The 13,955-nt window shown below is 52.2% G+C and overlaps 1 protein-coding gene and 1 pseudogene across 1 annotated transcript in view; one reads left to right on the top strand and one right to left on the bottom strand.

Moving 5' to 3' along the window:
• Positions 1–13,955, top strand: part of MYO7B (myosin VIIB) — a gene marked incomplete in the record, with an annotated part of 71,612 nt that overhangs the window by 5,288 nt on the left and 52,369 nt on the right. Inside the window, 1 exon segment of the mRNA XM_070071046.1 lies at positions 5,792–5,833. Coding sequence (XP_069927147.1) covers positions 5,816–5,833 — 18 coding nt within the window.
• LOC100357219 (large ribosomal subunit protein eL28 pseudogene) lies at positions 4,471–4,995 on the bottom strand (annotated as a pseudogene).

Below are 13,955 nucleotides of genomic sequence, written 5' to 3'. Positions count from 1 at the left end.
CTTTCGAGAACACGGGACTAAGGCACCTGGCACTTCTGGAATTGTATTTCCTAACTTTGAGACCAGAGAGGCAAATCAACACAACCCCCAGCCCCCAGCTCAGGACAATCCCAGGGAAAGCTGTGATTGCCTCTGGCTTGGGCCACATGGCCACTCTGGATATTAGGATCCACAGTCCCCATCAGAACCCATCTGGGCTGGGAGAGATGGTCACCAAAAAGACCCAGGAGAAAGCCACGCCAGGCAGCTCTAGCTTGGTCACAAGTTGGAATGTCTCTTGAAGGCTCTTGTGTTAAAGGCTTGGTCCCCAAAGGGTTAAGTTAATGGCATTAAGAGGATATAAACTTAATCCAATGATGGTGTATAGAGGCGAGGCCTTTGGGAAGTGATTAGATGGGATCGTTGTAATGACATGGAGTCCATGGTGGCTTTATACAGAGAGGCATAGGCTGACACGTGCTCCCCCTTGCCATGCAATGCACTGTGCAGTCTCAGGACCCCAGCAGATGCCCAACCAATGAGGTTGCCGATCTTGGACTGTGAACCTCCAGAACTGTGAGCTGAGATCAACCCCATGACTTCCTAAGTAGCTTGCTATAGGTATTCCAGTGCAGTAACGCAAAGCTTATGAGTACACACACCAAAGCCATGGACATCTTTCTTGGCCACCAAGAGGTCAAGGAGCCCTGGGAGGCGACTGAGAGGCAGTAGCCAAGGCACAGGGAAATGCAGGACAGGAGAGGAAAGGCATGAAAGGAGAGAAGATGGAGGTGGTATGATGGGTGGCTCCTTCCAGCAGCCTGACCATGGAGCAGGAGGGGAGGATCTGGAAGGGGTCATGAGGCCAAGAAGACGCATATGTGAGACCAGAGTTTATCTCTCTACAGACAGGAAAGAGCCAAGCAAATGAGAGTAGATGAAGACATGAGAGGGAAGGATGTTTGTATTAGCTACTGACAGCAGCAGAACAAGTCCTCCATGCTTGAGCAGCTGAAGAGAACCAGTATTTATCATTCTGCGCAGTTTCTGAGGGTCAGAAATCCACGAGCAGCTGATCTAGGTGGTTCTGGTCTGAGGACCTTTGTAAGGTTTGTAGCAGTCTGCTCATGTGGCCATAACAGTACTCCCTGGACTGGGGGCTTGGACACTCAGGTTCTCGGAGTTCTGGAGGCTTCAAGTGCAAGATCAAGGTGTCGGCAAGGTCAGGGTCTTCCAGGGCCTCTCTTCTTGGCTTGCAGATATCCCTGTGCTGCTTCTGTACATGGTTACCTTCTGTGTGTGTCAGAGACCAATTCCTCTGCTCTTATAAGGACACCAGTCCTGTCGGATTAGCTCTCATCCAAAGGGCCATCTCCTTGAAGACCTTATCTCCAAATACAGGGTGCTTTAAAAGTTTGTGTGTGGCATTTGGCCTAGTAGTTCATGTCCCATATTGAAGCGTCTGGGTTTGATACCAGGCTCTCTGTCTCCTGATTCTATCTTCCTGCTAATATAGACCTTGGGAAGCAGTGGTGATGGCTCAAGCATTTGGGTCCCTGCCACTCACATGGGAAACTCGGATTGGGTTCCTGAGTCCTGGCTTTGGCCCAGCCCAGTCCCAGCCATTGTGCTTGAGTGCCTCCACAACATGATCTTCAGGATCTTAGCGAGAGCGAGGAGGAAGCCACTGGTCCCAGAACCTGAACTCCATCACTACCACCTGATTCTACTTATTAGCGGTGAATCGCAAAGGGCACACTCAAGGTGGGGAGAATTAGTCTCTGTCTTGTGAAGGCAGGTGTGCCCCAGAATCTGTGGACATATCTTAAACCACAGCATTTAGTGGACAACACACGGTCAGGGCTGCAAGGGGTAGCGTGGCTTCAGAGAGTCCCTTCCCTGGGCAGTGATCTTAGTGTACAGAGATACAGGGGAAGACAGGTATGCAGAGCTGGAAGCTGAGGGTGACCTGGGACAGGTCACAGTATTCTGCGGAGCAGGGGCGGGGTTCTGAACTAGGTGCAAGGAAGGCTCCCAGGCATTTGTGAAGGCTGAAGAGGTGCAGGCTGCGAGATCACCCTGATCTCTTCCCACAAGGGGTGGGCTCCGGCCCCAGCCATGCTCAGCTCTGGGGTCAGAGGTTTGTGAAGTGAGAGCAGGTGTCAGTTAGAAGGAAGACAAAGTATCTGCAGCAGAGTGATGGCCCAGAGGGTCCCATGCAGTCTGGGCCCATTGCATCTTTTTTTTTTAAAGATGTATTTATTTATTTGAAAGGCAGAGTTACAGAGAGGCAGAAGAGAGAGAGAGAGAGAGAGAGAGAGAGGTCATCCATCCACTGGTTCACTCCCCAAATGGCCACAATGGCTGGAGGTGGGCTCATCTGAAGCCAGGAGCCAGGAGTTTCTTCCCAGTCTTTCATGCAAGTGCAGGGACACAAGCACTTGGACCATCTTGTACTGCTTTCCCAGGCCATAGCAGAGAGCTGGATCAGAAGTGGAGCTGCCAAGATTCAAACCTGCATCCATATGGGTGCCAGCACCACAGTGCCCATTGTGTTTTATTCTCATAGGCAGAATGTGGGCAAGGATCTGCCCACTTGGGTTTGGAAAAGCATTGAAGGCAGTTTCCAGGTCAGCTGGGGACAGACTGAAGCTGGGATGCAGGCTGACAGACCGGGGAGAACAGGCAGGCCAAGTGTTCACAATGCAGAGAGTGAGAAAGTGAGAGAGCGTTTCTCCCGATTGGATGAGGTGGGGTAGGAAGGGGCAGTTTAAGCACAGGGGCACCAGGGTGCAGTGTTCCAGGTCTCAGCAGCACCAGGGTAAGCCACGTGGGCACAGAGGGCAGTGGAGTCCAGGTGAGAGGAGCAGCCATGTGGGGAATCTGACAGGGTAGACAAGGCTGGCATGGGGGCACTTGGCACAGCCTAGTGTCTAGAGAGACCCATGAGCTCCCTGGAAGTCATATACCATGGAGGGAAGAGGGTGGAGGATCACGGGACTGGGGACCATGGAGGGGTCTCAAATGTCTGAGTGGGGTGGAGAAGCAAGGAGCTGGAAGTGACAGGCAAGGCGACCCCTCTGTCTTTTCCCACTCACCACCTCCCTGGGTCACATCACATGGGAAGAGAGGGTCAGCTTCCCATTAAAGGAGTTGCTTGCAAGCCGGGACATGGTTAAGGTCCACATTTTTATACGGGTTCTTTTCAAAATTATTACTTACCGACTTGAAACACAGACTGCCAGAGAGACCTCACCTCCCAGTTCACTCTCTGGATGCCCCCAATGGGCAGGGCTGGGCTGAGGCTGAGGTTGAAGCAGGGAGCCAGGAACTGAATCTGAGTCTCCCCTGTGGGTAGCAAGAGCCCAATCACTTGAGCCATCACTGCTCCTCCCAGGGTCTGCATTAGCAGGGAGCTGGAGTCAGGAGTGAGTGCTGAACCCAGGCAACTCTGTTACAGAACGCAGGCCTCCCGACTCTATGTGCTCACTGAGCCATCAAAGCCATTGCCAAAGTCACACGCTGTCCAGAGGGGTCCTGTGCTCTTCCATTAGACACATTCTGAGTCCCCAGGGCAGGCTTGTGCCAGCCTCAGGGAAAAGGACCATGGCCCCAGCAGTCTTGGCATCAACAGAAGCAGCTGTCTGGAGAACATGATGCCTGTGCTCTAGGGTGCAAGGAAGTTTCAGAAAAGCACCAGGGTGATGGGTACTGTGACCCTGAGCTCCCACCTCTGCCTGCCGGCTGCTAATGGGGCAGGGAGCTGCCTGGGAGCGCCCCGTGTGCCAGGGAGCAGCCAGGTGCTAGGAGCAGGCTTGAATGAAGCCGATCCAGGCTCCGTCCCCAGCTGTGCTACTCATTAACTGGGCCGCTTTTCCTTTCTCGAGATTCATGTACAAGGGGAGCTGCAAAGAGTTCATGGCGGGGGCAGCGCTGCGGTGCAGTGGGTTAAAGCCCTGGCCTGAAGTGCCAGCATCCCATATGGGCTCAGTTTTGAGTCCCGGCTGCTCCTCTTCCAATCCAGCTCTCTGCTATGGTCTGAGAAAGCAATAGAAGTTGGCCCAAGTCTTTGGGCCCCTGCACCCACATGGGAGACCTGGAAGAAGCTCCTGGCTCCTAGCTTCAGATCAGCATAGCTCCGTTGCAGCCATCTGGGGAGTGAACCAGCGGATGGAAGACCCCTCTCTGTCTCTATATCTCTCTGTAATTCTGTCTTTCAAATAAATAAAATAAATCTTTAAAAAAAAAAAAAGAGTTCATGAGAGGTGTTGCAGTGGGTTTAACCATTGCCTATGACTCCCACTCTGGCATCCAATATAAACACTGCTCTCTCTCGCTCTCTCTCTCTCTCTCTCTCTCCCTTTCTCTCTGTCACTCACCCTTTAAAATAAATAAATCTCTTTTTTTCAAGTTCATGGAAAATGCATATCATGAAAGAACTCTGCATGGACTTATTTTGCACCAAAATAAATGCCTCTTTAAAAAAAAAGATTTTTTTTTTCAGGTCTGACTGTTTATTGTGGGCAGGGGCTCAGGAGCTCTTGGTGGGGTGGGTGTGCTTCCTCTTCACCATCACGGGCTTCTGGCTGCGCAGGATGGCGCTGGCTCTGCGGAAGGCGGCCATGCACACATGGTCGGGGCGGTACTTGTTCTTGCGAATCATGTGCCGGATGCTGCTGAGCGTGGCCCGGGCGTTCTTGTTGATGGTGGTGTGCACGTACGAGGTGGCCAGCTTCCGCTGGCCGGATCTGCGCTTCATGACCACCACGACGCCCTTGCCGTCGGCCGCCGGCTCCACGCCCACGGTCTTGCGGTGGATAAGCCCATTGTAGCAGAACGAGTTGCGGGCCTTCAGGTTGTTGGGCTCCATGCTGTATATCTGCTTGTTCCTCTTGATCAGGAAGCTGGAGCAGTTGCGCACGACCATCCACTGCAGGTGCGCGGACAAGGCGGCGGCTCCTCGCACCAAGGCTGCAGGAGACGTAAAGAGGCACGCCAGGGGCGGGGCCTATTTATTTATTTGAAAGAGTTACATAGAGAGAGGAGAGGCAAAGAGAAAGAGAAAGAGAAAGAGAGGTCTTCCATCCGCTGGTTCACTCCCCCAAATGGCAATGACTAGAGCTGTGCCGATCCGAAGCCAGGAACCAGGCGCTTCCTCTGGGTCTCCCACACGGGTGCAGGAGCCCAAGGACTTGGGCCATCTTGTACTGCCTTCCCAGGTCACAGCAGAGAGCTGGATCAGAAGTGCTGCGGCTGGGACTTGAACCGACACCCATGTGGGATGCCAGCGCTGCAAGTGGCAGCTTTACCCGCTATGCCGCAGTGCCGACCCCAGTAAATGCCTCTTAATTCCATTTCCCACAAGCTTCTTGAAAGACCCACATGTAAGGTGGGGGAAGGCCCACATTCTGGGGTACTGTGAGGCTTAGATGTAGAATGTGCCGTGTCTCTAGCTCTGGCGTCTGCTCACTCAGCACTTCCCAGGATGCATGGGAAGGAGCAGTTCTCCTGCATGTCTGACCAGATCACCTCTGGGCTTGTGAATGACGGGGAAGCATTGTGAATGACAGCGGAGCCCAGGGCTGCATGCAGAGCAGAGGGTCAATGAAGGTGAGAGAGGATGAGGATGCTGAGAACGCGACTCACCCATCCCTTCCTCGGGAGTCACATGGGGGCCAGGTACCACGCGAGGCACTTGGCTTTAGGTGACTGATGAACGCCTGCCCCGCCCCACCTCTTCCCCTCCCCTGAGCCCCAGGAGCTCCAGGCCAGGGCACCTGACGCTCACTTTGTGCTTTCTCTCTCTCTGCAGGAGCTGTGGAGCTGCTGACTCAGGATGTCGACATTCAGGCTGGTAAGAGTTGCCCGGACTGGATTCCGGGGTTTATCTGCAGGTGCTGCCCACGGCTGAGCGGAATCACTGCTGAGGGTCGCGAGGCAAAGAGACCCTAGAAGGAAAAGACCAGGGACAAGGGAGTTGAGGGCCAAGACAGAGTCTATCACCCAAGGAAGACACATCTGGCCAACCTGGGCCCCAACAGAGTGCCCCCTCAACACACACACACAGAGTAGTAATCTTTCACTTGGGTTCAGGGATGGAGAAGGGCAGTTTCCTGGAACTCACCCAGCGGAAACGCAACTGGGTAGCCGGAACACTGAGCCACACTGTCACTCTGGGTTCTGTTCACGCCACTCAGCACAGCGCCCCCTAGTGTCCTGGTGGCCAAGAGATAGCTCTGTCAAACCAAAGCAGGGGAGTTTTGGCTTTACTGTTGGATCAGCATGCTTGTAAGGTTGGGGCAGATCACAGACAGAAGCTCAGGGGACCAAGGGGAGCCCAGAGGCAAGCCCTAAGCCAACATAGGCATCTTTCTCTGTTCCTCTATTCTTCCATGTCCTCCCAATGCCCCTACAAGCCTAGGGCTGCAGAGCCCTCTTTGATACAAAATCCCTCCCCCCTCAGTATTCTCCTCTTCCATGCAAAGCTACACAGCAGCCCAGCTGCTGGATCCACACTGCTGAGAGGTGGCCGTGTCTCAATAGCTGCCTGGGACTGTGCCCTGGCAGCTTCTGCCTCCCACAGTAGGCAGCCTGGGTCTGCTGCTTTTTCAATCAGAAGACAGAGACAACATTGTTTAAGGCAGAAAAAAGATATACATGCTCTAATGACCCAGGCTCCCAGGGCTATCTGTAAAATGGGGTCACAAACATCAGGATTTGGCACCACCTGGAGGTGAAGGCAAAGCCAAACTTGCTTCTCAAAGGCCTGTGGCCATGGGATGCCTTGACTCAGTGTCCCACTGGCAATGGCTGTTTGGAAGGATGCCTCTTGGGACCATTGCAGCTCTGCACTCTCTTCCAAGATCACAAGGCATCATCTTCATCACTGACTCCTTAAGCCATTCGTCTGTGTCTACTCCATTGTGGGGGACACCATGTGGGCTGTCCTGTTACGCCCACATTTGCTCCAGCCCTGCCAAGTTGTCTCTCTCAGTGGAGGGTGAGTTGGAAGCTGAGACAGGTGCAGTGACTTCTCCAAGGCTGTGGAACCATGGATGTAGAGCAGAGACTAGAACCCAGCTTCCTGTTACAAGGATGCAGGGGGCAGGGTCACAGGAGACTACAGACTGGGAGGTTTAAACAGTGGGCATTTATGTTCACACAGCCCTGGATGACAAGGGAATTCTGGCGTCAGTACGCAGTGGGGTTCTTGTCCCACACTGAGGAAGAATGAAGAATATGGTCAGGAAGGTGCGAGGCTAAAGTGAATTCACTGATAAAGGAAAGGCAGAAAGTACTCTTGGCACCTTCTAAAACAAATTGTCTGCCTCACTTTGGAGCGTAGCTTGTATCCTGTTCAACAGGAAACTTCTTTTGATTGGCTGGCTAAGATGTCAATCCTGAGAATAAGATAACGGGCAATCATCAGGCTAGATAACTGTTGCCAAGGTAACTTGTGTTGTTTTACCAGGAGGGTCTCTGGAAGTAAGCCAGGACTCCTGCAGGTGTCTTCAGCTAGGGGCTGTTGGGTGCTTTGGCCAGCTTGCTAGCATCCATCTCTACTCGCCGAGCACCGAGCCCTTGTGGGCGCCTAGTCTGTTTTTCAAGAAACAGCCTTGCATGGGTGTCAGGAGGGTGCATCCTGTCTGCCATCCAGCTGTAACATTTTCTCTCTCTCTGTCTCATGGGTGATCATGGCTGCAGATAAAGTTGAATGTGTCAACATGAGCAGACACCAGGGGTCCATCTGCTCGGGGTGTCACCAAATGACCAGTCTCAAGTGGGAGCTGCCCAGAGGAAAGTTCTGTTCATGTGTGACAAGCAGAGGTGATGTAGGAAGGTTCCCCAAGAAGCTGCTGAATGCTTCTCTTCTCTTTTTTTTTTCCCCAAGATTGATTTACTTATTTGAAAGGTGAAGTTAGAGAGAGAGAGAGAGAGGCAGAGGCAAAGAGAGAGAGAGAAATCTTCCATCCTCTGGTTCACTCCCCTAGTGGCCAGATCTGCCAGGGTTGGGCCAGGCTGAAGCCAGGAGCCAGGAGCTTCATCTGGGTCTCCCATATGGGTGGCAAGTTAGGCCATTTCCCACTGCTCTCCCAGGAGCATTAGCAGAGAACTGGATGGGAAATGGAGCAGCCGGGATTCCAGCAGGTGCCCGTATGGGATGCCAGCGCTGTAGACAATGGCTGAAACCACTACAGCACAGTGCCGGCCCCTTGCTGGGGATTTTCTAGCCAGGGTTAGAGGCTGTAGTGGGCAGTGCACAAGCAATACACATCTTCACACCTTATAAATGCCCTCTGAGTACTTTTCTAGAACATCCACTGAAAAACAAGCTCAAGGGAGTCGACCACTTCAAATTCTCTGCCCCTGTTCTATACTTCCCTTTGGTCTTCATCTGCACTCGTGGTTGCAAAGTCGGGGCTGGTTATCTGCCTTCCTGACTCATGCTCATGGTTGACACATGGCCTTCGTGCTGTGTGCTGGGAGGAGAGAGGCAGCAGAAGAGGCTGATTTCTCTCTCATAAGGACACCAGTTCCACTGAAGTAGGGCACCCCCTGTGACCCCAGTTAACCATAATGTCTTTCTTTCCTCTGAATAAAGTCACATCGGGCGTTAGGGCTTCACTGGGTCACTGCGGAGGGACAGAGTCACAGGACTCTGAAAGCCTGCGGAGTAACAGCACTGCAGGGGTGCTGAGGTGTTGTGGTCCCCAGGCCTCCCTGTGAGAGAATTCAAAGCAGAGACTTTACAGTTGTAGAGGAAAGCAGGACCTACTTAAAGGGCTAGCACATACTCAGACAGTGGGGGCAATCTCTTTCCATGCGCAAAGCGCGCTGTCGGCCCCTACCAAGGTTTGGGCGGTCCCTTTATCAGGTAGGAGTGGAGCCCTCAATGAATATACAAATAAGGCTGCATCTGGGTGGGGCTTTGGTGTGAGCGGTGATCTCGGAGAGGGTGTGGTGATCTCGGAGAGGGTGTCATGGCCTCTCTGCGTGGAGCTGCAGTATACGCGTGGTCACAATGAGGGGGTGTAAGGCTGGGGGCATGATGGGGAAACGATGTGCTGAGCCTGCAGCCTTGATGGATCAGCACGGAAGGGGGTGGGGTTTTAGGTGGCCCAGCACAAAGGCTGCTTGCCTTCTCTCAGCTCCTTTGCTAACTATCTCCCTGCCTAACCCACATCAGGAGAGTCTTTACTTTTAAATAAGCAATCAGTGGGGCTAGTAGCTTCTTCCTGTATAATCCAAGCAGAGCTCGAGGTGGAGAAATTTTATTTTCTGGCGTCAGAAGCTTGGGCTGATAGTGAGGTGGGCATTTCTTTAGCAGCCGCTGAACATTTGTTTCTTCACCCGCCAAATGGACACAGGGCTGTCCGACTTCTCAGGGCATCAGCGGTGCTTCTGACCTGGGGAATCCTAGCCATATCTGGTTGCTGTTGTGGGAACAGGGAGGCGGAGCTACAGCTACTGAAGGGTCACAGGTGAAGCAGCCACTTGCTAGGAGCGCCGGGATCCACGGATGTGACTTCTCCAAGCTTCCAAGACCGCCTTTGGCAGCCAGACGAACTGTGCTCCCAGGCCCACCATTTCTATGCCCCTCTGTGTGGCGAAATCAGAATGACGGTTCCGTTGCTGTGAGGATGACACCAGGGCATTGGGAGCCACATCCAATCCCAAAGCTTGACATCAGTCTCGGGGCTGCTGGATGCTCTGACGTACACAGAGGGGCAGAGTGGTCTCCAGAGGTGGCAGCACAGGCAGAGGCCCAGGGGCTGCCAGATTGCAGTGCATTCTGGGAAGTCTTGGGAGCAGGTGAACCATGCCATTCTAAGTCTGCTGTCCCTGATGGTCCCCAGCCCAGTGGCACTGAGTACTGGCCACGTTTGTCCACACTGACAGATCCAAGAACTTAATACAAAAAAAGAAAGTGAAATATCATATGAGTAACCTTTATAGGGTTGAGGGTTAGGCCCAGCTGTTAAAATCTCTGCATTCTATTTTAGACAGTTTGGGCTCAAGTCCTGGCTCGGTTATTGAGTAACGCTTCCTTCTAGTGCACACCCTGGAAGTCTGAGGTGATGACAGCTCCAGTACCTGGGTCCTAGGTTCAGTTCTCACCACCTGACTTCAGCCTGTCCCATCCCTGGCTGTGGTGGGCATTTGGGGAGTGAAGCAGCATATGGAAGATTTTTCTGTCTATCTGCCTCTCTCTCTCTCAAATAAAATTTTAAAAACAATATTTATTTGAGTTACTTTTTTTGGAAAAAAAGAGATTTATTTTATTTATTAGAAAGGCAGAGCTACAGAGAGAGAGGGAGAGACAGAGAGAAAGAGATCTTCCATCCTCTGGGTCACTCCCCAAATGGCCACAACAGCCAGGGCTGGGCCAGGCCAAAGTTAGGAGCCAGGAGTTTCTTCCAGGTCTCCCATGTGAGTGGCAGGGGCTCAAGCCCTTGGACCATCTTCCACTGCTTTCCTAGGTACATTAGCAGGGAGCTGGATGAGAAGTGGAGCAGCTGGAACTTGAAGCAGTGCCCATATGGGATGCCAGTGTCTCAGGCAGTGGCTTTACCCACTATGCCACAATGCCAGCCCAGAATTCTTTGTTAAAAACAATAGCATTTTAGGCCAGCGCCATGGCTCACTAGGTTAATCCTCCGCCTGTGGTGTCGGCACCCCGGGGTTCTAGTCCCGGTTGGGGCACCAGGTACTAGTCCCAGTTGCTCCTCTTCCAGTCCAGCTCTCTGCTGTGGCCCAGGAAGTCAGTGGAGGATGGCCCAAATGCTTGGGTCCCTGCACCCGCATGGGAGACCAGGAGGAAGTACCCGGCTCCTGGCTTCGGATCGGTGCAGCGCTGGCCGTAGCAGCCATTAGGGGAGTGAACCAACGGAAGGAAGACCTTTCTGTCTCTCTCTCACTGTCTACAACTCTCTCTCTCTTTAACTCTGCCTGGCCAAAAAAAAAAATAGCATTTTGGACTATTAGATTAAAAATCTTTCCTAATTTTTTTTTTGACAGGCAGAGTGGACAGTGAGAGAGAGAGACAGAGAGAAAGGTCTTCCTTTGCCGTTGGTTCACCCTCCAATGGCCTCTGCGGCCGGTGCACCGCATTGATCCGATGGCAGGAGCCAGGTACTTATCCTGGTCTCCCATGGAGTGCAGGGCCCAAGCACTTGGGCCATCCTCCACTGCACTCTCGGGCCACAGCAGAGAGCTTGCCTGGAAGAGGGGCAACCGGGACAGAATCCGGCGCCCCGACCGGGACTAGAAACCGGTGTGCCGGTGCCGCAAGGCGGAGGATTAGCCTAGTGAGCCGTGGCGCCGGCTAATCTTTCCTAAATTTAACGTCTCTCATTTCTCTCTCCTGTTTAAATGTGACTGCCAGAGAATTCTAAACCACACGTGTGGCTCATTCTGTATTTCTATTGGGCAGCACCAACCTTGACCACATTAAGGATTGACCAACAGAACCATGTTTACAGCATCTTTGCCAGCCACAAGGGGGTAGAATGAGTGCTCTGGGTCTGAGTCTCTCACCCCATCCCCATGGAAGAGGGTGGGGCTCCCCAAGAAACCCAGGGACTAAGAGATGCAGCCAGGGGGTGAATCCCAGGCAAACACTGAAGATTTTTATAGATGAGTAGCTCCTGCTGGCCAATGTGTGGTGTCAGGTGCATGCACATTCACACACACATGTACACACATGCACAAACACATGTGCACACATGTGCAGTAGGTGACTTAGAGATGAGCTCCCAGAGACTTTTCTCTCTCCACCAGTGCTACCCTTACATCTCCAACCAACAAATAAGGGAGAGGACCATCTATTCTGCACTGTCATGGGGCCCTGGGTGGAACACGGCTTTTGGTTACTCCCATGAAACCCATGGTGAGTGCTATGGGTGCCAACAGATCTATATGCAGAGGGACTGGGATCCTTCCATACATGAGACTGAGCAGACAGATTGAAATCCAAAGTACTTCTTTATTAGATTGGCAGTCTCCAGTTAGTTAAGCCATGAACATTTATTTATTGAGCTTCATGGCAAATCAATCATTCATTACTCTTGATCAATTGTCAGGTCTGACCTTGGCCTCATGAGGCCTGCACCCAGAAAACCCTCATGGAGCCATAGATGGGACATTCTTTTTATTTATTTGAAAGGCAGAGTTACAGAGAGGCAGAGAGAGAGAGAGAGAGGTCTTCCATCCATTGGTTCACTCCCCAAGTGGCTGCAATGGTTGGAGCTGAGCCAATCTGAAGCCAGGAGCCAGGAGCCAGGAGCTTCTTCCAGGTTGCCCACATGGGTGCAGGGGCCCAAGGACATGGGCCATCTTCTACTGCTGGATTGGAAGTGGAGCAGCCGGGTCTTGAACCAGAGCCCATATGGGATTCTGGCACTGCAGGAGCCCCAGATGAGACAGTCTTTAATTGGCCAGCTGAGCAGCAGCAGCAGCAACAACTGCACCAGCCCACAAACAGTTTATGAGCTGGCTTTTACAGGGCGTTTCCACAATAGTGGCCAGGAGCCAAATAGTTACCAAGGAGAATACATATCAGCCTACTGTGCCCATTGGCAGGCAAATAGATCAGCCACTGGAGCCTGCCTAGTTGTCATAGAAACAGAGAGCAGCATATCACTTAAAAGACACTATTTAACTTGTCTACCTGGACATGTTTATGTTCCTACATCAATCTATCTCTAACCAACTGGGGAGGTAGTCCAAGGGCAAGGCACCTGGGAAGAACAAGAACAAGGTCACCGGGCCACCTGCCCCTGCAGACTGTGGGGCACCAGCTGCTGTTGGCTGATGGGCCTGCCCTGGGGCTAGGACCTCAGGCACCCCAGCTGGGGAGTTCTTCCATCTCTGCTGCAAGCACAGGGCACTCCAACCCTTGTCCCTGCGAGAGGAGAGAAAGTCACAGCAGTGGAGTGCACTGGGTAAGTGGGAGGCATTAGCGTGACAGCATCTGAGAGCAGAGTTCACTGCTTGCCGTGTATGGGTTTCTGGGTAGTAATTCCCATCTCAGGCTGCCACCTACTACCACCTCCTCTCCAGCACGAGCAGCCAGCCACCAGGTGTTTCTTGTCCCCCAGAACAACATGGCTCCGGGAGTCTCTGATTTCCGTAACCTTGACGCCCACTTTCGCTTTCTGTGCCTCTGTCAGCTTCTGCTTTTTGTCTTCTTTCACGACTCGGGTGCTTTTTCTGCCACTGAGTTTTTTGGCACTTGGCTTCTCACTTAGAGGGTGGGGTTTGACAAGTTCATGGAAATGGAATTAAAACCAGGTGCAGAGGTACAGCTGATAGGACCACCAATTGGGATGCCCACATCCCATATCGGAGGGCCAGTTCACAAGTCCCGGCTGCTCTATTTCAGATCTGGCTCCCTGCTAATGGGCGTGGAAAGTAGCAGAAGGTGGCTCTTCTTGGGTCTCTGCCACCCACATGGGAGACCTGGATGGTGTTCCTAGCTCTTGGCTTCTGCCTGGCCCAGTCCCAGCTGTTGTGGCCATTTAGGAAGTGAAACAGTGGATGTGTCTCTGTCTCTATCTCTATCTCTATCTCTATCTCTATCTCTATCTCTTTCTCTCTCACTCTACCTTTGAAATAAATATTTTTTAAAAATGTTTATTTTGATGCAAAAATCCTGAAACTCATGCATACAAAAGGCCTTCTAAAAGTTCAAGGTGATGCATATTATGGAAAAACTCTGCACAGATTTCTATTTCTTCTGCCAAAATAAGCCTGCATTTTATTTCCATTTTCCATGAACTTGGCCCTCATATTTCCTAACAGGGCTTGAGCTTGGGCCAAACAGTAGACCAGTTCTGATTCACTTCCCTTTGATTGACTTTTCCAGTTCCTTCCCCACTGAGCTCTCTCATTGGGTCGGGACTGGAAGTGGTCTCTGTCTCTTTTTTACATCTGATTGAGGTCAATTCCGCTGTGCGATGCTCAGCACCCGTGCT

This window comes from Oryctolagus cuniculus, chromosome 3 (genome assembly GCF_964237555.1).
Source record: "Oryctolagus cuniculus chromosome 3, mOryCun1.1, whole genome shotgun sequence".
In the NCBI taxonomy this organism is placed as follows: domain Eukaryota; kingdom Metazoa; phylum Chordata; class Mammalia; order Lagomorpha; family Leporidae; genus Oryctolagus; species Oryctolagus cuniculus.
The sequence above is the reverse complement of the archived record's forward strand: the minus strand, read 5'-3'. Positions and strand labels throughout refer to the sequence as shown.